This window comes from Suillus subaureus (assembly GCF_016647635.1).
Source record: "Suillus subaureus strain MN1 chromosome Unknown BJ212scaffold_1, whole genome shotgun sequence".
Taxonomy (NCBI): Eukaryota; Fungi; Basidiomycota; class Agaricomycetes; order Boletales; family Suillaceae; genus Suillus; species Suillus subaureus.
This window is the reverse complement of record NW_024538557.1, coordinates 1511794-1536148: the sequence shown is the minus strand read 5'-3', so window position 1 is coordinate 1536148 and position 24355 is coordinate 1511794. Positions and strand designations below refer to the sequence as shown.

Here is a 24355-nt window from a genome sequence, read left to right as displayed (position 1 = left end):
GTAATTTAATAGCTACGTCTGCCGACAGGCTTGTGAACACCAGGTCAGTGTGTGAACACGCCGAGGTCCGCCAGCTTGATCGGAGCTTTTATTCGCATTTCCAGCTCATGTCAGTCCAATGTCAAGCTTCTACTGTCCCCCCGTCGCGCGCTCTCACCACGTCACTGGTAGGGATGGACTGGTCATCCGCTTGCCAGTGTTCTATACTCGATCAACTCCCGGTTTACTGCCGATGGTTCTTTCCAACATCACTGCATCACGCGCTATTTCATTCGGAATTGAACACCGGTAATATTGACGCCTGGCTCGATTCGAAACAAACACGAGTCACATGCATGTCATTGATGCTCTCGCTCGAGGCGGTGCGCCTTCCTGTCAGGCACGTACATAAACTTCACCTAGGGTCAACCCTACTTATAGTTCGATGCATAAATCATTTCCGTTTCTCGCCTCTCACTTGCTACCTGGTTGCCTCTGGTGTGTATAGGCACTACCATGAAGTTCCTCCCTTGGGTGTCATTGTTCTTCAGCATCCTTTGGGCCTCCACGGTAGCTGCCATTCCATCACGAACCACTGATAAAAGGGCTTCCAGTCCTTTTGTTAGCACCAGTGGCCCTGGCTTTGTGGTGAACGGGAGGTATGGACCAACCCCTGTTGTATGTGAACCCGCACTAAATCATCTTTAATCAGTTCATTGAAGTACATCGGTACTAACGCTTATTGGCTACCTACGCTAAACACGAACGAGGATATATGGAACACGCTTGGGAACATATCAGCTCTCGGCATCAAGGTCATCAGATTATGGGCATTCAATGGTATCTACCACTGTTTTGCCCTTCAGATGCGAATGATCATTGATGCCATAAATCACGGTCAGATGTGGACACCATTCCCGTGAATGGCACTTGGTTCCAGCTTATCAAGGATGGCACCGTTTCCGTCAACGACGGACCGAATGGCCTCCAAAAGCTTGACACAGTCATTCAAATGGCTGAGCAACGAGGACTATATGTCATTCTATCTCTTACGAACAACTGGTACCCTTTCGTGAACTCGACCAACAGCACCACATCGGGCACGAACAACAGCTCTATTCGCAATTATCTATCTAACAATTACGGTTGGTCTTAATCAGACTCTCGATCCCTGCATCGTTTTGATCATGACTTTAGGTGGCATGGATCTATATGTTCGTCAATTCGGACTCCAAAATCATGACCAGTTCTATACCAATTCGTCAATATTAACGTCCTTCATGAATTACACGACGCAAGTGGTCTCCCGCTACGTGAATAGTCCATCGGTCTTCAGTTACGAATTGGCGAATGACCCCAGGTATGTGATGGCTTATCTTGCAGAGCTGTTCAGCTTAATACACTTTATCCAGATGCAACTCTACCTTGCCAGCATCTCCTACCTGCACGACAGAAACGATCACGACCTGGCATGCGACGGTAGCTGCGCACATCCGCAGCATTGATCCAAATCATCTCATCTCTTCGGGGTATGTCACAATGTCGATCACAGCTATAGGCACCGTTTGACGGCTGATCTAGTGTCGGAGGATATTTGTGTACAGATTGTCCGAAGTTGTACCCTCTGACCCCAGCGCCAGCACCTCCTGCCACATCACCAGCTCCCGGTAAAAAGAAGCGCAGCCAAGCAAAGCCCGTAACCAGGGAGCAAATCCTTCGAGAGCAATCTGAGAGGAGACGCCGCAACAGGGAAGCTGCGAAACGTGCGGGGACTCTGGTGGAAGACGGTGTGCGAATCCGAGGGCGGTGGGTTTCGACAGGTAAGTCAAGCATATCACAGCAGTTTCTTGGCTGATTATGTTTGACAGCTACCAAGAGGCAACAGACTTCGACTACGGGGACTTTGTATGATGGTTCATACGGCGTCGACAGTCAAGACATCTCGAACATTCCAGATATCGGGTTCTCTTCCTTCCAGTTATTCCCCGACCAGCAATCATATGGTCCTGATGACCCGAACGTTGCGCCTTGGCAAAGTGTAGAGCAAAACGGTGCCCAGTGGATCACCACTCAGGCCCAAAGTGCTTCTGCGTGAGCACCTTGTGATTGTCCAATGCCATCTGGATGTCTGATATCTGTCTCAGCGTCGGAAAACCTTCGGTACTCACTGGCTTTGGTCTCGTTACGCAAACCAATGCTCCTAGCTTCGTGCCATTTAACTCTACGGTTGCTCCATTTGCTGATGCCGATCGTAAGAAGCTTCTGCGACAAGCCACGCTTAGCTGATTTACTTTCACAGCGAATCCCACAAGCTATGGTGTAACCAGCCAAGAGCAAGCAGATACTTACACGTCATGGCTTGATAGTGCGTTCTTCAATATCACCCTTGGTATCTTTTCCGGCCTGACAAATATTCGATTAGCTGGTATTGCTGCGGGACTCAACGGCATAGTCCAGTACCAGTGGGGTCAGTCCGACCTTACAGCCGAACCGGGTACTACCGTTACCCCCTCTACTACCACTAGCGAATCGCCTACGCCGAGTAGCCCAGGAGAGGCACCCACTCCCCAAGAAACCACTGGCGAATCCCCCAATGATGGTTACTCCATGTTCGTGGTCCAGTCATTTTAATCTGACATGTACTAACCTCTTCGTAGTACTGGCTCCACTACTGTCCAACAAATCCTTGGGAGCGCGTCCCAGTCTATTGCCGCGGACTGAAAGAGTCTTGACCTCATTTGAATGAATGCTATATTGACTTGCTCCCGGAGTCAATGGACATATGTCACATTGTTGTACAATCTAGTGGTGAAATCACATCACCCTTCTTGGACTCTATCTGTGCGGACTCCCAGTACAATTGTTTTTACAAACGTGGAACTTCATACAAGTATATACTTAGGTATCGCGTGTAGAAGTTGTTCTTGCAATCCTTGTGACGTAGTAATTTAATATATTGTTGCGACTCGATGATATCAGTACTTAATTATAGTAGAACCGGTTTGCAGCTTCAATTGAGTCAGTTCATCAAGTTATCGTGAGGCCAAGCATGGTTCACAGATACGATCGATAACGATTATCAGAAGGAGCAACGAAAGATGCTGTAAATTTGTTGTACATGTAATTGCAAGCCGGCATTTGGTCCAATGACAGTAGACATGCGCAATTAATGGAGCAATGTCATTGCACGATCAAGAAATCGCGGCATTAGTGAATCAGGAGATATCGACTTGCCGCTAGAGTCCACATGGGTTTGCATTGACTTGTTCCAGTCTCCAATTGCAGATAGGGTTGACAATACGTATTTGTCGCGCTAAACTCAAACTCGTGATCAAACTTCTGTACTTCTTACACGTCATTAGAAAGTCTGAGATCTGAGAATCCGAATTTTCGGCAGTCTCCGTCTGGCTGTGTGCGGATCCGTGTGTGTCAGTTATCAACGTTGTGTCATACAATGAGCTCATTTTTAATAAACTTATAGGACTTGTTACAATATTCCCAAAGTTCAAACATGTCAATTTAGTGATCTCCCAGCCTGGCCTCAGCTTTGTGTAGCTGCAGATGGTTTGGGCTTTTGCCTATCCTTCTCATGTATGGCATTATATCTGCACATTTAATATGTGCACATTGCACACCCATGTGTGCTGTCCCCCACACTGCACATCTTGTCAATAGAGCCTCCACATTTGATTCAACCCTTCCCCACACTATGCATATTCACAGATTGAGAGTTTTGTCTATACATTTATGTTCAAAACCTGTATCAACCCAACACTACTAGATAAGTTTCACAATTATGATTTCATGCTTGCAACATGTTTTAAATAAGACTCAGGCTTGCCACATGTTTGAGATAAAGTAAAGGTACTAAACATGACTGAAACTATGGCTTGAAAACCAACTTTACAACTAGAAGATGACAAGCTTCAGAGATAAAATGTTCAGCATGATGGAAGGCAGCTCCTTGATCCAGGAGCTTGAACATCAGCTCTTTGCAACCCTCACTAACCTGTCCAAACTTCAGTTCCTTGAAGCACTTGACAGCATCACTATATGGCTGTGGATTCCTGCCATTGAGAAGGAACTGGCCCATTCCATTCCACCAAATACCATGCCAATCCTCATTGCAAGCTGTTGGGTCTTGACAATTATGTGAGTGCATCAATATTTTTGGCTCCTCTGCAGCTATGATCCGATGATGGTGATTGAGTGCCACTTAAATGTAAACAATGTTCAAAAATACCTCAATTCCCATTAGCTCCTGGTGTGTGTGTGTGTGATTTCTGAAATTGATGTTTCTGCCAGTTGTTGGAAAGTAAAAGGAAAGATAGAGCAGACGTGGTATTTGATGGCCAGGTTGATCAACTGAGCTGGATAGAAGTGGAAACATGCAGTAAATATACAGTGCACAACAAATTCTCATGCATGGCAGCATTGATACATGTCACAAAAGTGAAGGAATCTCGAGAGCTCATTGTTAGTATATGAGCCAGTGCACACCCTACAAATAGTTCAATGGGTTGATACTAATAAGAAGCATGAACATCATATTGACCTACCTTCCAAAGGTATGTTCAAGAAACAGTTTGAATGTCTCCCAGGACAGTCCATTGAGGTGAATGAGCCTATCATCACTCATTCCATCCAGTTCTACTTGTCCATTCTCTGTGGTAGTAAACATGTTGTGAAATACATTGGAAGATGACAACAAAATTGATTTGCAGAGTCTGTACAGCATATTCTTGACCTTGGACCAGCACAATAACTTTCAAACAAGGAATGATTTGATAAATGTGTTAAGAACCATGTTGCTCAAAGGAGAGAGAGACTGACTCAGAGGGGCTTGGCCTCAGCTCATACACTGTGCCCCTTACCCGAGTATGTGCCCTTCATTTCATATGAGGTCCGATGATGGTCTGATGAAGTCTGGAGGACTTCTGGAGGAGCATGGGAGAGTTCCAGAGGAATGCAGGAAGTGTTCAGGAGAGTTCCCACTGCTGTCATATCCCACAATCTGGACCCACGTTCCATCATATTCCCACACCTTCCAAGCCTATGTCCAGATCCCACTTCATATCTAACTCATTCCCAGATCCCCTTCTGCTGTGTGCTCCACACCTCAGCAGGATCAACTATGCTCTGGATTTACCCCTGAGCTCTGGACCATTGGATCTCCACTGCTAGCCTGAACTGTAACCCCCTGTCCCATCCACTGTCATATCTGCATATCCAGATCTCAGATCCGATCCACATCTTATCTCTGATCCTATCCACATCTTATCTCCCTCCAACATCTTGTCATCCAATCTGCCCACTCATCCGATCTGGTCTACAATTCATCCGAATCCACAGCCAGCGCTTGTCTCCTTTTGGTAATCCCCTAACTCCAGTATTTTGGCTATCTGTATATCTGTCCTGCTCCCTGATCCATTACCTATGCTTCATCTCCGTTTCATTATTTGTGATCTGTTTCTACTTACCAATAGACCATCCATATGCTTTGTACATAGCCTTGGACTCTGCTGATTGATCATTCCATTAGATACCCATAGTATATAACCTCCTGTAACTCTCTGTAGTAGCCAGTTTGAATATCATCTTAGTTCTACTCATTCCTGTCCTCTGGACTTGAGTATCTCTACTCTCGTCACCCTCCGAGACTTAGGATTGATTCCTATAGTCTATCTATATCCGCCTCTGTCTCTGACAGTCCATTACCATTAGTTTCTAGTCTGGACTCATCTGGATTAGCCCTACAATACTTATCCCTCATCCAGAAGTCATCCGGATCTGCTATGCTACTCGTCTGACCTTCCAGACATGTTAGTCTTGCCTTCCTGAAATAAGGGGCAATACTCAGGTAAGGGGCACAGTGCATGAGCTGAGGCCGAAGCCCTTCAGATCCAGTTATCCCTTGAGTACAACCTTAACATCCACCCTATGTACACTCCATCCAGCAAGACATCTGGACTTCACCTCATCTCAGATTCCAGACTCTATCCACCTTCTCATATCCTGGTCCTGTATCCACCTTGTCTTCCAGATCCCCAGATCTCTGGACCTCTGGATATTAACTTCAGACCTATTCCCACCCTCTGTCCAATATCCTGTGCCTATCCCCATTTAGACATCTCTGCCTTTCTGGCTTTTGGTTACCTCCTGTTCTGTCTTGCTTATTGATCCTTGTATGAGTCTTCATTTCTGAGTTCATTTAGTTATGTTCTGTCTTACTTACTAATGTGTTTCCACATGCTCATACATAGCCTTGCTCCTTTGCTTACTGATCCCCCCAGATATTCTCCAGTATATAACCCCTGTAGATACTCCTGTAGTTTCCTTAGTTTGAATATCATCTTAGATCCTGTTCTATCAACTTAGACTTGCCCAATCCTCTCTTGGACTTTGGTCTACCTAAGTCTGTCCTACTCATCAGGCCTAGGGATTGATTCCCTAGGCTGGAGCTTTGCCTTTCTGGCACTTACCCTCTTTCCGGACTTAGGTCCAATCCCTGTTCTCTCCGACTCTACCTTAGGGTAGTCTACCTCTGTTTGCTTCTACATTGGACTTTGTCCAATGTAGCCCCTATTCCTTCTGGACCTCTGGACCTCTGGACCTCCTGTCCCTTGTACCTCCGGGCATCCTGTCCTTCAGATGTTCTGCCCTCTGTACCTCCTATCCTTCCATCCTGTTTCCTGTAGAAGTATTACCTTGCAGTGGGAACTCTCCTGAACACTTCCTGCATTCCTCCAGAACTCTCCCATGCTCCTCTGGATGTTTCCCATGCTCCTCCGGAAGTCCTCTAGCACTCCATCAGAGTAGCCAGTCTCCAGAAGTCCTCTGGACTTCATTGGACCATCATTGGACCTCATATGAAATGAAGGGCACATACTTGGGTAAGGGGCACAGTGTATGAGCTGAGGCCAAGCCCCTCTGAGTCAGTCTCTCTCCCCTTTGAACAACATGGTTCTTAACAACTGCAAGGTAATACTTCTACAGGAAACAGGATGGAAGGATAGGAGGTCCAAAGGTCCAGAGGACAGGAGGACAGGAGGGCAGGATGACAGAGGACAGAAGGACAGGATGTCCAGAGGTACGAAGAACAGGATGTCTGAAGGACAGGAGGATAGGACATCTGAGGGTTAGGAGGACAGAACATCTGAAGGACAGGAGGTCCAGAGGTCCAGAGGTCCAGAAGGAATAGGGGCTACATTGGACAAAGTCCAATGTAGAAGCAAACAGAGGTAGACTACCCTAAGGTAGAGTCGGAGAGAACAGGGATTGGACCTAAGTCCGGAAAGAGGGTAAGTGCCAGAAAGGCAAAGCTCCAGCCTAGGGAATCAATCCCTAGGCCTGATGAGTAGGACAGACTTAGGTAGACCAAAGTCCAAGAGAGGATTGGGCAAGTCTAAGTTGATAGAACAGGATCTAAGATGATATTCAAACTAAGGAAACTACAGGAGTATCTACAGGGGTTATATACTGGAGAATATCTGGGGGGATCAGTAAGCAAAGGAGCAAGGCTATGTATGAGCATGTGGAAACACATTAGTAAGTAAGACAGAACATAACTAAATGAACTCAGAAATGAAGACTCATACAAGGATCAATAAGCAAGACAGAACAGGAGGTAACCAAAAGCCAGAAAGGCAGAGATGTCTAAATGGGGATAGGCACAGGATATTGGACAGAGGGTGGGAATAGGTCTGAAGTTAATATCCAGAGGTCCAGAGATCTGGGGATCTGGAAGACAAGGTGGATACAGGACCAGGATATGAGAAGGTGGATAGAGTCTGGAATCCAAGATGAGGTGAAGTCCGGATGTCTTGCTGGATGGAGTGTACATAGGGTGGATGGGACAGGGGATTATGGTTCAGGCTAGCAGTGGAGATCCAATGGTCCAGAGCTCAGGGGTAAATCCAGAGCATAGTCGATCCTGCTGAGGTGTGGAGCACACAGTGGAAGGGGATCTGGGAATGAGTTAGATATGAAGTGGGGTCTGGACATAGGCTCAGAAGGTGTGGGAATATGATGGAACATGGGTCTGGATTGTGGGATATGACAAAATGGAAAAACCCCACCTGAAAAACATGACTTGAAGCATGAAAGTAATAGATTGGGTGTCAGGTTGGTACATTACTTTCAGATATGGTAATATTGGCAAGAAGTCAGACATTGGGCCTTGAATCATGCCTACTTCATTGAATTGTGTTGGGTTTCTCATGCTCTGCAGTATAGTGCCAACATTGAACTCATTGCAATCATTGCTGTCATGCCTATGATACTACCAGAGGTTTTTCCTCAATTCCCATCTCATGCAGTGACTCAGGCTCCATTGTCAGCAAACTTTCTCACTGCACATGATACACTGTCAGATATCCACCAGCATGCCTTTCAGATTCTAAATCAAGAAGATGCTGATCCCCTTCAGCTTATGTTTCATATAGAAACACTATCTGGAGATGCTATACCTCTCCTAGAAGCACTTGCATGGAATCCCCAAGGAAATGGATGTGTGATTGGCTATCTTATGCAGCAAATGTGCTAGGGGAGCTCTCAGCACAGTTATCATTGTTTCAATACAATACTGTTACAAACTAGGATAGTTCTAATAACAGACAACTTGATAAGAGTCAGGACCCCTGTTGAGATTCTATGCCTCATGATAAGCAAGATATTCAAGGTAAGCTAAGATGGAGAGAGTGTCTCTGACTTAAAGTATGATCTAGACGACTTGAGATTGGTGGTCTTAAGTGAAGGATGTTCCAGGTAAAACCTAGTAAGATTAAAGTAAAGAACTACACAGTGATAAGTCACATTTATTAGGAATAGTGAAGGGAAGTTTAGGGCAGGCATGAATAGGTGAAGCTACGAGCATATGCCTAATAAGGATGGAGCAACAATGTCAGAAGTACAAGAAAGGAAACAGGACATGTAGCAAGACATGTAGATGGCGTCTAATGGTGGCATGAGTGGCACACAACATAATACAGTAAATGTAAAGTGATTCAGATGGAAACAATAGATGATGAGAAAGCAGAAAAAGTACAGCAGGGCAGGGCATATCATAACAAATACTCAAAACTGGTAATTCACACTCTTGACTCCCTCAATTTTAATAGTTATTGATTTTGCAATGAAGTATGGACAAGGACATGGTGTTCCTCCAACCAGTAACATTACTGTGCACAAATCATGCAGGTTGCCTGAAAAAAATCATTGATATTGAATTCCTTGCTGAAGCACTGTCAAATTCATGATATTAACCCAACAGAATTGGCCAAGACATTAGGAATCCACAGGAATACTCTGTGACTCTATATGAAAGCCCATGGAATCACACAAAGGTACTCTGAACTCACTAATGCCGACTTTGATATCCTCATTGGCAAGTTCAAAAAAAAGTGACTGGATTCAGGCATTAGATATATAATCGGGTTTCTTTGCAGATATGGTCTCCAAGTGTAACATCAATGAGTTGCAGAATCACTTTGTAGAGTGGATGGCTTGGGTCAGGTGTTACAAGACTGTCAAGTCAAACGCAGGTGAAAATACCATGTGAAGTGGCCCAATGCTCTGTGGCACATAGATGGGCATCATAAACTGATTCAATGGGAAATTGTGATTCATGGATTTATTGATGAGTTTTGCAGAACAGTCTGACTCAGTCTAATGTGTCTTGTTTGTATTTGATTCTGATGTCTAGTCTTGTCAGATAACTGGACTCAAAGCAAGTAATAACAACTGCTCTACTACTGTTTTAGATCTTTTTGAACATTTAATATAAGAATTTGGGACACCCTCTTGTATACAAGGAGATTGTGGTGGAGAGAACCTTGATGTTGTGACTTATATGATAATGAAATATGGACCATGCCAAGCATCATTCATGTGGGGATCATGAGTTATACTACTTAATTATGTTGATTCACCATATTACATGCTAATTCTGAGTACCAGTTCTACCCATAATTCATGACTTGAGTATTTGTGGGTTGAGGTAGGCACCCAGTTTGCTTCAAGATGGAGAGCATTTTTTACTCAACTTGAGAACTACCATGGACTTTGCCCTGACATCCCTAGTCATATTTGGCTACTTCAAACACTATTTCTTGGCAAAATCAGTCAAGATTGCTCAGATTTCCAAGTGAAATGAAATTGTCATCCAATAAGTGGTCCAGATACAAACAATAAGAGTCTGAAGGTAAGATCACAAACACATTATTGACATAACTATGATATTGACACATTATCAAAACAGGATTTATGTTTTTTAGGGCAGGTACAATTCAGCATATATTGAGACAACTGTGAAGGGATACATCCTGATGTAATTGAAGAATATTATGGGGTCTATGGCCATGTTGCAACTTGACAGTGACACCAGACCAGAGCGGGACATCCCATGGATGAAGAAGACAGTGATGATGGTGAGGGATCTCAAGATATAGTACAGGTGGTCAATAACCAGCAAAGAGACCATGTCTACCATGAAGCCATCAGTGTTCCATTGCAAAGGAGCCCTTTTGTCAATGAAGGAACATACTGGCAATTTTCTGCCACTCTCACTGAAGTTGTAGCCAAAGACATAACACCACATCATTGCAGGCTGGCTGCAGACAATGCAGATGAGTGGGAAGGTAATGAATACCTGGTTTTTGAGACTATTTCCATTGGTCACCATTGCTTGGTGAATTGATATGGTTTAAGCAAGCAAAGCTATGGTGCTAAGTGTTAGTGGTGTTGTCATATTTTTTTAGCTGCTGGTAGAGAGTGATGAGACTTACCTGGTACTACTTGAATAATACTTGAATGAGAAGTGTCACATAGTCCAACTGGTGGTGATCTCAGAATTAGCTTAAATAGACATGATCACTAGACTTGATAACTCACTTCAGGTCATTTCCACTGATTCCTCTTGAAGTCACAGTCTTTCTGCACCCTCTTCCACTTGCTGTAGTATCACTGTAGCAGCATGGATCCTGCCAGTGGGAGCAACAAAGGTATCTTTTGTAGAAGTATCATGGCTAACAGTTAACCATGTGACTGTGAGGAATTTTTTGCTCAGTCACAGGACAAGGGTCATTGTGTGGAGTGTTGCCATGGCCATAGCAAGCACCCTTGCAAGGTATCAGGCTACAAACCAGAAGTTATTCAAGATGAATCTTGTCCAAGTTTGTCAGCTGCCATCAAGGACATATTCAATTGAGTAGCTGGTGGCAGGACTGTCAATGAAAAGTCATCCACCATGAAGTGAGGGAGCTTCTCATGCAGTGCTGCCCAGGAAGAGGCCATATTGACATTATCTTTGTTACACTTAACAATGAATACCTCGCTCAAGTCTACCAAGAGACAAGCTTAGTATTGCTAAGGTCAAGATAGGGAATACATGAGTGTAACTATGTGTATATATATGAGTATTCAGGTGGAGCTCTAATATAGCTAGCCAATGATATAATGTTATGTAAGATCATACCATAGAATGTGATGGAACACTAAAGAACATATGATGTCATCTGTGATAAGGTGAAGTTGTGAAGTTGTGAAAGGTGACATCATGAAAAGGTGAAAGTGTGAAAAGGTGAAGGTGCTAGGGAGAACCATAACAATCTTCTACTCAGCTTGCTGGTTACAATAAATTGGCCAAGGGTCCAGCACCATCAGCTGGCTTACAAAAGGTATGAGATACACTGACAGCTAGTTCAAAAATTTACTTGATAATTTCTAGGATCGCAAAGAAATGAACCCCATCAGGGCATTGACCTGACAATGACATAGCATTATAAAGCTTTATCTAATATAAAATTCATATAATCTCTATCATAATTGCAGTTAGCCTCACAAAGCTATAGATAGGAGGACTCTGATGGGGAAAACCACCAAAGGTACAATTATGATACATATTGCAAACATCTGCCATCCTTGACAAAATTTTATAATGCCAGGCTGCTTCAAACAAAACTGCCATGGAATTGCCAAAAGTCTTAACATTGACACTCATTTTATCATTTTATATATCAAATCAAATTTTAATTGGGGTTGGGATGTACATATGTGGTATTAATACAGGAGAGAAGAGAGACACAGTAGAACAGAAGTTAGAAAGATAGAGGCATGTCAGTTACCTGCCAAGAGAGAGAGAGAGAGAGAAAGAACCATCAGGAAAGGCTAGGGAGGACCAGAGAGGAGGACCAGAGAAGGTCAGGGAGGAGAAGGGCCAGGAAGGAGGGCCAGGAAGGAACCAGGAAGGGCCAGAGGTGTGTGTGTGTGTGTTTTTAACAATTAGTTAATGCTTCATATGATATTGCTTGTCAGTGGCAGAGGAGCCAGGAAGGGCCATGAGGGAGAACCAGGGAGGAGGAGGGCCAGGGAGGACCAGGAATAAGGAGGACCAAGAAGAAGGGCCAGGAAGGAGGGCCAGAAAAGGTGCACAGTTAGAGTGTGAATGAGATGAGAGAAGACAAGTCTCAAAAATATGAACCACAACTTACATAAGCATCATGTGACATGGCTCCTGTAGTGCAATGTCATGCAAGCAGTGGTAGTAAAGACCAATTGGTGGAAACTTGTTGATACAATTACAAGACATGATATATCTACATCAGAATATTGGTTCTTTTGCAATACTTGTTCATTTAATACCAATATGTCATACTCATTATCAACCTTATATAATTCAGTGGATTTTTTATTTGATTTTACCAACTAAATTTAAGAAAAACAAGTCTGTGCCAATGTTCTGATGGCCAAGACACATCAAGGTGATATGTCTAATATAGTCATATCTTGATTCATATATGTGTGGTACCATGATAATGATATCTAAGGCTAAAACATGACATGTAATAATGATTATTGATTACCAATTATATCTGGTCATACCAACTTCAGGTTGATTTCCTGATGCCCATACCCAGCAAGTCAAGTGCACTAGAACACTGCCTCTAGTAGTATTGCAGTGGCAAATACTGTGTTTGGAGTTGCATCAATTGCTATACTAACCTGTGGTGTCAATGTCAGTCAAGTAGTACCCTCAATGGATTAAACTAATACTATATCATTTGACAGAGGAATGGTCTCATCAGGGAAACCAAAGCCCCAAGCAAGGGCAGCCAAAATGAGATACAGGCCATGAGGAACCATGGGTGCTACCTTGACCAGCAATTTAGAGTCAAAACTGGATGGTCATATTCAAAGATCACCAGTAACCTATGTACCTGGTTTCCAAAGGTCTTCAAATACCTGGATATGCAAGTTGAGAAGTGAACATCACAATCATGGCCCAGCCAAGAAGAGACACCTGTTTGGCACCTCCTGAACAAGTCTGGACTGGCATTGATGGTTGTCAATGTCACATTTCCAACTGGAAGTGACCTCACAAAACATAAGGGATGAGAAAAAGCCAGCCCCAATGAATGTTATCTCTGGTTTGGTAGGTTCATGTGTATTTGCTTCAACATTTATGTGCTAACAAATCCAATTATCAGTAATAAGGAATTGGATCCCTGACAATGTTTATGAATCTTGGAAAATGCAGCCTGTCATTGTGGGTTCAGATTCTGAACATGATGGCAGTGACCAGCTTTTGTCTGATATGGACAGTTCGGCTGTCAATAAGTTGGACAATGAGCTCACAAGTTCCTTGATGGAATTGGATCTGACTAATGTTGAAGTCAAGGACTCAGACCCCAAAGGTAAAATGAAGGTTAGATCACTGAAAAGTACCAATCACAGTGAGTGTTTAGTCATTCAAATTATACTAATTGTGCATGTCTTACTTGTCTGTTTCACAGTGAAAAGTGTCCTTTCTCCCAACCAGTCACTATCAGATATGAAGTGAGTGGCTCAAAATAAACTAAAGAAAGGTTCATCACTCCACCTATTTTCTCAGATACTTGATGATATGTATTTGATGGTCAGAATTAGCATGTGACACTAGCTTTCCACTATTTTTGATAGACTTGGCAAGCCCAAATTCTCAATTCCCCTTGTCAATCCAGCCTGCTCAATCCAGTAGCTTTTGTAAGTTCACTATTCCATTGGCTGATTACTTATTAACCATTATCAGTAGAGATGATGTCATTTCACAGTCAGGTACATGCTAGTGCTGCTGCCAGTGTATGACTCAAGGATGAACTGTCATCTCTACCTGAATTTGTGTCAGTCAGTGAGGCTGATGTCTTTTGGCACAATAAAACAGAAGACGATAACCCCTTCACTCCGGAACACATCAATCCATGGGACTCTCATCATATTATGATTCAGAACCCTGCTAACTTTCTCATTTGAGTTGCCATACTATCTCCTTTGAGCTACAGACAGCTGTACTAATTTTATTTCTTGTTCTTCCTTGTGCTTTGCAGTACATACTGTTAATCTCATCTAACACTTGTCACATCACCCATCCTATACTCCTACCTTGCATCCTCACAATGCACTAGCTAATGATATGTTGCAATCACATGCATGATTTCACTTGTTACTTCACACTTTTTGAAATGTGTCAAGTTACAGTTGGAAACCCCAGTGGAAAGCTGAATGCTGGTTTACAGCACAGTATTCACTTATAAGGTGTGATTCTAACAGAATGCCACCTTGCAGAACCATGCCTCCTGTTCCTTTGTCACAGTGCAACAATGGCTGGCAGCCTCAGCCAAAACTTTCTAGACCATTCAGAGGGTCATCTCAAGTGAATTTCAAGAGGGACTGTATAACAAATTCTTGTGGAAAGTCCAGCCACTGCTGTTGCTATGGAGTCAGCTTCAGGCCTGGTAGTAACAAATGAGCCTCAGTCAATACCAGACTCACTGAAGCCAGAAAATATCAAAAATGGGGAATCAAAGATACAAGGTCTTGGTATGTTTGTTGCAATCTACAGACCATGTAATTTATTTTCTTGAGCTCTGTAGGCCTGTGTGAACTGATTATCAGTAGAATATGGAATGGTAGTGATGGACCTGAACTTGAGGTATGAGAAGCTTCCTGTTTCTTATCTTTCTTAGGCTGATTGCCAGGGTAGGTCTTCTTAAACATTTCAGAAGAAGATTATATGTATGTTTTGGATGTTATCAGATCTGATTGCAAAGTGGTTCACAAGTGAGTCTTTCTGGTCCTTTCCAAATTGAAGCTGATCTTGTAGTTTGCTTCAGACTGTCATATACCCCTCACCTTCAAAAACTCATTGCCACCCTGCCTTCACCAATTTATGAAGCAAACCTGGTGCCTTTGTGCACTGCAATGGGGATTGTCATCACTTCTTTCACTATCCCTGAAGACTTTGAGGTTTTCTTACCTATCCACATGGTGTGTATGGTAGATGCACTCACTACATCAGATCTACCTCCCAACAAGAGATACCAGCTTGGAATACCAGACTTAGTACTGATGCTTCAGACCTGTGATGATGATATCCTTCCATTATGGCTGTTTGAGGTGTCTATTTCTGAGACCTCCAAAAGTGCCATTGAGAAGCTGCAGACCTATGGTGATCAGAATGAGAATATCATAGCTGCCACCCACATTAGTATCATTGAAGGCCAGAAACATGATTCACCCATGTATGAATGGGGCCCTGAGAAGGAGCTTGATCAGAGGGGGGTTCAGATTAAAGACTTGGCACACTTGGAAGATGGTAGAGTTATGTTGCTCTCTCATACATGGTTTCACCCAACAACAGTTACCATTACCACATGGGTCCACCCTCATAACAAGCAATTGGACTTGAATATTTGTCAGTATGCATATTATGCCACCATGGTACGTAATCCCTTTGGTTTGTCCAACATTAACACTAACTATTCACATTAACAGGTACTCTACCCTTATCAAGACAATCAGGGATTAGGGAAAGTTGAATACATATTCCAATGCATGCTGGAGAGAGTCTGCAATAAGGTTGTCAGCTATTTGCAGACTGAGCATGCATATATGTGACCAAGCACTCATGTAAGCATGAAGTACTATCTACTGATCATTGTGATTCATTATTTTAAGGCCCTCACTTGATGTTGTGAGGATGTAAATTTTCAATCTATTTAGCTTTCAAAGTGTACTACATTGTGTTGCACATTTTGCCAATGTTGTTTGAACAATGACCTGTACTGTATGCTTCTTATACCACTCCCAGCTCAGTCATGATTGTCACTTTATATTCTTGAACATTGATACAACCTCTGGTGTCTGATTTCAAACATGGTGAGCCTAAGTCTTATTTAAAACATGTTGCAGGCCTAAAATCATAACTGTGAAACTTATCTAGTAGTATTGGGTTGATACAGGTTTTGAACATGAATGTATAGACAAAACTCTCAATCTTTGAAAACATGTAGTGCAGAGAAGGGTTGAATCAAATACAGAGGCTCTATTGATGAGACATGCAGTGCAGGAGACAGTGCGCATGGGTGCACAATATGCACATATTAAATGTGCAGATATAATGCCATACTCATGTACCAGGTTGACCCATCCTCTATTGAAAGTGCTACATTTTTGTGCTTGCCTGTCAGTGTACTCAACCAGTTTTCTTGTCCTCTATCAAAAGTGCTACATTTCTGTGCTCACCTGCCAATGGATTCTGAAGACTAGAATGAAAAGTAAGTTTCAGCAGATGGGAACAAATGGTATAGATTGAATGTACCTAGAACAACAAGTACAGTAGCTCAAAAAAATGTCCCAATGTTTGTGGGTTTTTACATAACTGCTCCACTGTGAGTCAGGGCATAAAAACATGACCAAGCTACAGGGAGGTATCAGAATGCTTTGCTTCTTCACTTTGTCTTTGTTCCATATAGTGTAGGAATCCAATGTTATCCTGTGAAGACATGGACATTTTAATTTGGTGACTCATTAGGACACTTTTTGACTTTGACTTTGACCAATACAATCTCTATAATTCTAGTACTTGGTATTTCCTCCTGTTGTTCTAATCACTTCTGCCACTCTTATAGACATGCTCTTTATTAATTCCTAGCATTACCCATTAGTAATCTTCCCCCACCATGCTGCAACTCCCTCCCATAGCTGAAATAGCCCCTATGAAGGATCTTGATACATTGCAAGTAATGTCCTAAGCAATTTCCAGAGCTGTTCAATGGGGTTGAGGTCTGAAGACTATACTGGCTATTATAGAACAGTAATATCATAGTTTCAAACCATTTGGTAGCTGACTTGGAGTATGCCTGAGATCCACATCCTATTAGAAGATAGCATCTTCTTCATCAATTTCTCATTTCTGCATGCTTCTAAGCAGACCCTCCTCCAGAATTGAGATGTACTGCTTTGCACTTATCCTTCCCTCCAACTCACAGAGAATCCCTACTCTATTTCACCTTGTATAGCCCTATACCATCAAGTCTTCTCCTTTAAATTTGAGTGCTTCCTTGACTTCTCTTTGTCCCAGGAATTTTTCTGCCTTTTTCCATACATATTCCTGGCCATTTGACTCCATCCTATTGGTTTTTGTTTCATCTGAACAGATAACTCTATTCCAGTCCTCAAAGTCCAATACTGGTACTTTAGAACAAAGGCTAGTCTCCTCCCTCTATTGGCTGAAGATAGAAGAAGCTTTTCTTCTTGATTATAGCTTTAAGGGTGGCTGCCTAGAACATTCCTGACTATTTGAGTGGAGACAGTGGTGTGGATGATGGACTAAATGAATTTGATGGCTTGAGTAGCATTAGTAGCCTCCCTAATTAAAATATGATATGCAAGAGATCTTTTACCATATGGTGTGAGCTTAAAGGGGTGATATAATTTGATATTTTCCTTATTTGGAATGGCCTTTTTATGACTCTAGCAATAGTATTCCTGCTAGTCCTACACTTGCAAATAGTGGTATGAGTGATGCTCTTGCTCTATCTTTAGGCTCTAGCACTGGCAAGTACTCATATTCACAAATGACTCATGGTCATTCAGCTTCCTCTTTCACCATGTAGACTTTGGTTTCACAGATGATGAAGCTAGAATCAGATAAGAAGCCAAAGCTATTAATAGGTAGTAGCAAGACATACCCAAGTGTGAGCAAGAAGAATATTCAGGACACTGCCAACACAGCTGTGCTAATAAACCTTTGAGGCACCATCAACCACCTTTTAGATTTGTTGAATATGAGTTTCAGCAGTGCTACTGATGAGCTTTGTGTGGTTGAGCATAGGTCATCCATACTGAATCTCATTCAGTTGACCACAGAGATTTGGGTAGACAATAAAGTACTTTCTCTGTATGTACACATGACAGATCCAGTGGCATGTGATATAATTATAAATGATAATGATCCTGAGCTGCATATTATATTTTTATGATCAATGGTCATTCATGCTAGACAGGAGGACCCTACTCTGTAGCTCTAACTTTTGTTTACTCATTTCTTATTTGTAGGCTAAACTGTAGCCCTATGTCATATCCACATATCCAGATCTCAGATCCAATCCATATCTCATCTCAGATCCAATCCACATCTTATCTCCAATCCTTTCCACATCTTATCTCCCTCCAACATCTCATTATCCAATCTGCCACTCATCCGGTCCGGTCCACAATTCATCCGAATCCACAATCAGCACTCATCTCCTTTTGGTAATCCCCTAACTCCGGTATTTCAGTTATCTATATATCCATCCTACTCTCTGATCCATTACCTATGTTTCATTTCCATTTCATTATTTGTGATCCATTTCTACTTACCAATAGACTATCCATATGCTTCATACACAGCCTTGGACCCTGCTGATTGATCATTCTGTTAGATACCTATAGTATATAACCTCCTGTAACTCTCTGTAGCACCTCAGTTTGAATATCAACTTAGTTCTGCTCATTCCTGTCCTCCAGACCTGAGTATCACTACTCTCATCACCCTCTGAGACTTAGGATTGATTCCTATAGTCTATCTGCATCTGCCTCTGTCTACAACAGTCCACTACCACTAGTTTCTAGTCTGGACTTGTCCAGATTAGCCTTATGATACTTATCCTGCATCCAGAAGTCATCCGGATCTGCTATGCTATCCATCCAATCCTCCAGATGCATTAGCCTTGCCTTCCTGAAATAAGGGGCAATACTTGAGTAAGGGGCACAGTGCATGAGCTGAGGCTGAAGCCCTTCAGATCCATTTAGCCTTGAGTATGACCTTAACACCCTACATTTGTGTTCTCACTGTTCTCATACAAATAGTCTTGTAGCATGTATCATTTTCACATAGAACTTTTAATTGTACTTAATATAAACAAATCTATTCTGCATTGATCTTATTATCACACCCATGCCTTTGGTAAAAATCATCTTCATTCTCAACAAAATTAGTATCTTCTAAGTCATTGTTCTGTAAGAAAGCTTTATAGTCCTCTCACATGTGTGTTGCAATGTAATCATGGCATGCATTTGCAATTCAGATGAGCAGTCTGCTCTCATCCAGATCAGTGTTTCCTTGATGAGTTGGGTTATTGTTTACAATACTCATCAGCAACAGAGGGTCTTCAGATAAGTCATGAATCTAAATAAAATTGTGTAGGATGGATAATGCTACTGGAATATGAGCTTGTATATCCATCTTGTACTCCAAAGATAAGAGAAGGATTCAAAAATGTCACTTCAAGATGCCAAAGATTCATTTGATAATGTTTCATGCAGAGGCATGGCAAAGGTTAAAGAGTTCCTCTTTATTGATGAGTCAAATGATATATTAGTTTGATTCAAATAAAATAAAAATGCAAGTGAAAAATTACCTTGCAGCAGCATGACCCATTCAGTGAGGTGGTATTGAACACCACAGTAAGAAGTGAGGAGTTCTTTATAGGAGGGAAATCTTACATCTGCAAGAAGGTATTTACCTGCAGGAATCTTTAAGCCACCTTTGCATGCTTGATCCCAAAGTCACATGTCAGTCACAGATCCCTCCCAGCCAGTCAATGTATACATGAATAGTAAGTCAAAGCTGCATGCAACAAGGCAGTTCTGCAAAATGAAACTTTTTCAGTTATGATAGACATGATGCTCAGCTGTGGGAGGGAATGCATGGATGTGGCTACCATTAAGTGCTCCTATAGCACCCTCAAAGTATGGCCAATGTTTTGGATTGTTGCAAATTTGGATGAGGACAGGATCATTATCACCAGGAAAGGTGATATACTTTGTTAAGGTCATACTCAAGGGATAACTGGATCTGAAGGGCTTCAGCCTCAGCTCGTGCACTGTGCCCCTTACCCAAGTATTGCCCCTTATTTCAGGAAGGCAAGACTAACACATCTGGAAGGTCAGATGAGTAGCATAGCAGATCCAGATAACTTCCGGATGAGGAATAAGTATCATAGGGCTAATCCAGATGAGTCCAGACTAGAAACTAATGGTAATGGACTGTCAGAGACAGAGGCGGATATAGATAGACTATAGGAATCAATCCTAAGTCTCGGAGGGTGACGAGAGTAGAGATACTCAAGTCCAGAGGACAGGAATGAGTAGAACTAGGATGATATTTGAACTAAGGTACTACAGAGAGTTACAGGAGGTTATATACTATAGGTATCTAATGGAATGATCAATCAGCAGAGTCCAAGGCTATGTACGAAGCATATGGATGGTCTATTGGTAAGTAGAAACAGATCACAAATAATGAAACGGAGATGAAGCATAGGTAATGGATCAGGGAGCAGGACAGATATACAGTGGCTCAAAAAACTGTCCGCATGTTTTGACATTTTTCACTATCTATGATATTGTGTGAGAATGAACAAATGCCTCAAGGACATGCTTATACCACATTGTAGTATGGCTTCAGGGCTTTCATTTGAGCCCTACACCGTGGGAATCGGTGGAGATATGGTGGAGACATAAGGCTTACAAAATCATGACTCATGCAGACAGTTTTTTGAGCACATATTAAAACTATATAAATCATCATTTATGACACCATAACAATCATGCCACCATTAAATAAATTATAAAGTGGTGTCATTATGTCATTTTAAAACCATATCTAACTATACAAACCAAAAATTTCCATATGTCATGGTTATATTCACCATGAAAGCCACCCCCCCTGCTCAAAGGGATAATATCCTCTCTCTTTCCTATTCTGGCCTCTCTGCTTGTCAAATTTCCTCTAGAACTGGAGTATCCAAGTCTACTGTGGCCAAGTTCATCAAAGAAAGTCACACAGACAAGGAAAACTTCTGTGAAGGGTGTCCATCCAAGCTCACCTCTACTGATAGGAGGGCTATTATTCAACATATCACTACAGGAAAGGCTGATAATACTGTCCAGGTCACCTATTACATCAATTCCACCATCACATTCCATGTCTCTTCACACACTGTGAGAAACATTCTCAAGACAGCTCATCTCAGGTCAGTAACAAGGAAGAAAAGGCTCTCCTCTCTATCACACATATGCAGAGATGACTAGCACCCTTCTTGTTTCACATATATACCTTGCCATCTGACCCAATCCTATTTATTGTGGTCTTATATGATCATATAACATGCTTCCAGTCTGTGTAATCAAATTCTGATGGGCTAAGGCAAAGGTTAGTCATCTCTGCATATGTGTGATAGAGAGGAGAGCCTTTTCTTCCTTGTTACTGACCTGAGATGAGCTGTCTTGAGAATGTTTCTCACAGTGTGTGAAGAGACATGGAATGTGATGGTGGAATTGATGTAATAGGTGACCTGGACAGTATTATCAGCCTTTCCTGTAGTGATATGTTGAATAATAGCCCTCCTATCAGTAGAGGTGAGCTTGGATGGACACCCTTCACAGAAGTTTTCCTTGTCTGTGTGACTTTCTTTGATGAACTTGGCCACAGTAGACTTGGATACTCCAGTTCTAGAGGAAATTTGACAAGCAGAGAGGCCAGAATAGGAAAGAGAGAGGATATTATCCCTTTGAGCAGGGGGGGTGGCTTTCATGGTGAATATAACCATGACATATGGAAATTTTTGGTTTGTATAGTTAGATATGGTTTTAAAATGACATAATGACACCACTTTATAATTTATTTAATGGTGGCATGATTGTTATGGTGTCATAAATGATGATTTATATAGTTTTAATATGTGCTCAAAAAACTGTCTGCATGAGTCATGATTTTGTAAGCCTTATGTCTCCACCATATCTCCACCGATTCCCACGGTGTAGGGCTCAAATGAAAGCCCTGAAGCCATACTACAATGTGGTATAAGCATGTCCTTGAGGCATTTGTTCATTCTCACACAATATCATAGATAGTGAAAAATGTCAAAACATGCGGACAGTTTTTTGAGCCACTGTACAGATAGCTGAAATACTGGAGTTAGGGGGTTACTGAAAAGAGACGAGCGCTGGTTGTGGATTCGGATGAATTGTGGACCAGACTGGACGAGTGGACAGAATGGATGATGAGATGTTGGAGGGAGATAAGATGTGGATAGGATTAGAGATAAGATGTGGATTGGATCTGAGATGAGATAAGGATTGGATCTGAGATCCAGATATGTGGATATGACATACTTGTGATAAAACAGGTAGGATGCAAATATATTGAGCATCTTGCAAAAATATCTACAAGAGCATTGGAATCAATAGATTTTTCTCATATAAATTATGCATACCAAGAAATTGTATCATTCAAACACCAGAAATGTTTGCCAACATGTCAGAATGTGAATCCTGTAACATGAGAATAGAGGAAGATGGCAAGCTGCTCTTCAAGTGAGACATATTGCAAATCCATGTGACTGAGGGCATGAAGCTCATTTATCAGACTTTTGAAAACATGAACATGCATCCCAAGCTCACAGTATATGTGCTTGAGATGACCAATAATAAGTTGCATGACTCATTCATGACCAGGCAGTGCAAATATGTGATATGGCTTAGAGGTTCAGTGTGGATAACACAACTTGGCTAGATAGTTGTTAGAATACCTAGCCAATATATGTCTATTAGTCCTGCCTAGCTGCTACACTTGCAAGCAAGAACATTTGACCTGAGGGTTCTGCTGTCTAGTCAAGTTCAATAATTAGTACTACACAAGGGGTCAAAAGTCCAAAGGTCTGAAATCAGGTCTGCTAGTGTGGAGATGCAGAGATGGTGGGAGAGTAAGGGAAATGAAGAGAAAGTGTCAGGATTAGCTTGGGGATATTAAGGAACATCAAATGAATGAGTAGCAATAGTTTTAGGTCTGTTAAAAACTGTGCTCAAGGGAGAGGGACTGATTCAGAGGGGCTTAGCCTCAGCTCATACACTGTGTCCCTTATCTGAGTATGTGCCCTTCATTTCAGATGAAGTCCAATGATGGTCCAATGAAGTCTAATGGACTTCCAGAGGAGTACAGGAAATACTCAAAGGAGTTCTCACTGCATAGGAAGTAAAGAGACCCCAAGGCAATACCTCTAGAGGAAACAGGATGGAAGAACAGGAGGACAGAGGACAGGACATCCAGAGGTACAAAGGACAGAACATCTAGAAGTACAAAGGACAGGATGTCCAGAGGTCCAGAAGGAATAGGGGCTACATCGGACTTTGTCCAATGTAGAAGCAAACAGAGGTAGACTACCCTAAGGCAGAGTCAGAGAGACAGGAAGTGAATGAAAGTCCAGAGAGAGGGTAAGTGCCAGAAAGGCAAGACTCCAGCCTAGGGAAGCAATCCCTAGGCTTGGGACAGAGACATAGGGGACAAATCCAACATCTGGATTTCTGGCCTAGGAAACCCATCCCTAGGCCTTATGGAAAAAGACAATACTCAGATGGACTGAAGTCTAGAAGATGCAAGAGCAATTCTAAGATGATATTCAGACTAAGGACTCTACAGGAGTTGTACAGGGGTTATATACTAGAGGATATCCAAGAGGATCAGTAAGCAAAGAAGTAAGGCTATGTACAAGCATGCAGAAACACATTAGTAAGTGAGATGGAACATAAGTAAATGAACTTAGAGATGAAACTAGTACAAGGATCAATCAGCAAGATGGAAACAGAGATAACCAAGAACCAGAAAGGCAGAGATGCCTAAATAAGGATAGGTGCAAGATCTTGGACAGAGGGTAGGAATAGATTCAGAGATAGTTACAGTTAATATCTGGAGGTCCAGAGATCCAGGGATCTAGAAGGCAAGGCAGAAACAGGACTGAGATATGTAAGGGGGTGGATGTAGTCTGGAATCTGAGGAGGTAAAGTCTGGATGTCTTGCTGGATAGAATATACATAGGGTGGACAGGATAGGGGTGTATGGATCAGGCTAGTAGTGCAGATCCAAAGATCCAGAGCTCAGGGGTAAATCTGTAGTGGAGCTAATCCTGCTGAGGTGTGGAGCACACAATGGAAGGGGATCTGGGAATGAGTCAGATGTGGGGTCTGGACATAGGCTCAGAAGGTGTGGGAATATTATGGGATCTAGGTCTGGCATATG

The 24355-nt window shown here is 42.3% G+C and overlaps 4 protein-coding genes across 4 annotated transcripts; 3 read left to right on the top strand and 1 right to left on the bottom strand.

Annotated features, from left to right (window-relative positions):
• Positions 1-27: 27 nt before the first annotated feature.
• Positions 28-3004, top strand: BJ212DRAFT_1311412 (glycoside hydrolase superfamily). The gene is made up of 11 exons (XM_041334022.1): positions 28-638; positions 692-819; positions 882-1124; positions 1177-1339; positions 1392-1508; positions 1561-1799; positions 1848-2070; positions 2124-2230; positions 2279-2344; positions 2402-2588; positions 2637-3004. Exons 1-11 carry the CDS (start codon positions 496-498, stop codon positions 2698-2700), a joined length of 1680 nt encoding a protein of 559 aa, XP_041200146.1. The 5' UTR covers positions 28-495; the 3' UTR covers positions 2701-3004.
• Positions 3005-3862: 858 nt separating this feature from the next.
• On the bottom strand, positions 3863-4180 carry BJ212DRAFT_1257044 (uncharacterized protein; the record flags this gene model as incomplete). The annotated part of the gene is made up of 1 exon (XM_041329830.1): positions 3863-4180. A coding segment is annotated over one exon (318 nt), but the record flags the coding sequence as incomplete, so codon positions are not given.
• A 9144-nt stretch (positions 4181-13324) lies between these two features.
• Positions 13325-13993, top strand: BJ212DRAFT_1294606 (uncharacterized protein; the record flags this gene model as incomplete). Its single annotated transcript, XM_041332220.1, has 4 exons — positions 13325-13408; positions 13514-13709; positions 13770-13812; positions 13936-13993. The coding sequence occupies 4 exons, from the start codon at positions 13325-13327 to the stop codon at positions 13991-13993; spliced, it is 381 nt and encodes a 126-aa protein (XP_041200144.1).
• A 733-nt stretch (positions 13994-14726) lies between these two features.
• On the top strand, positions 14727-15909 carry BJ212DRAFT_1474459 (uncharacterized protein; the record flags this gene model as incomplete). Its single annotated transcript, XM_041339092.1, has 6 exons — positions 14727-14832; positions 14886-14944; positions 14996-15072; positions 15126-15607; positions 15653-15732; positions 15787-15909. The coding sequence occupies 6 exons, from the start codon at positions 14727-14729 to the stop codon at positions 15907-15909; spliced, it is 927 nt and encodes a 308-aa protein (XP_041200143.1).
• Positions 15910-24355: the final 8446 nt, after the last annotated feature.

Coding starts and splice junctions, on each gene's coding strand:
- BJ212DRAFT_1311412 (XM_041334022.1), top strand. CDS start 496: ATGAAGTTCCTCCCTTGGGTGTCATTGTTCTTCAGCATCCTTTGGGCC. Junction 1,509..1,560: donor AATCATCTCATCTCTTCGGG/GTATGTCACAAT, acceptor CGGCTGATCTAG/TGTCGGAGGATATTTGTGTA. Junction 2,071..2,123: donor CAGGCCCAAAGTGCTTCTGC/GTGAGCACCTTG, acceptor TATCTGTCTCAG/CGTCGGAAAACCTTCGGTAC.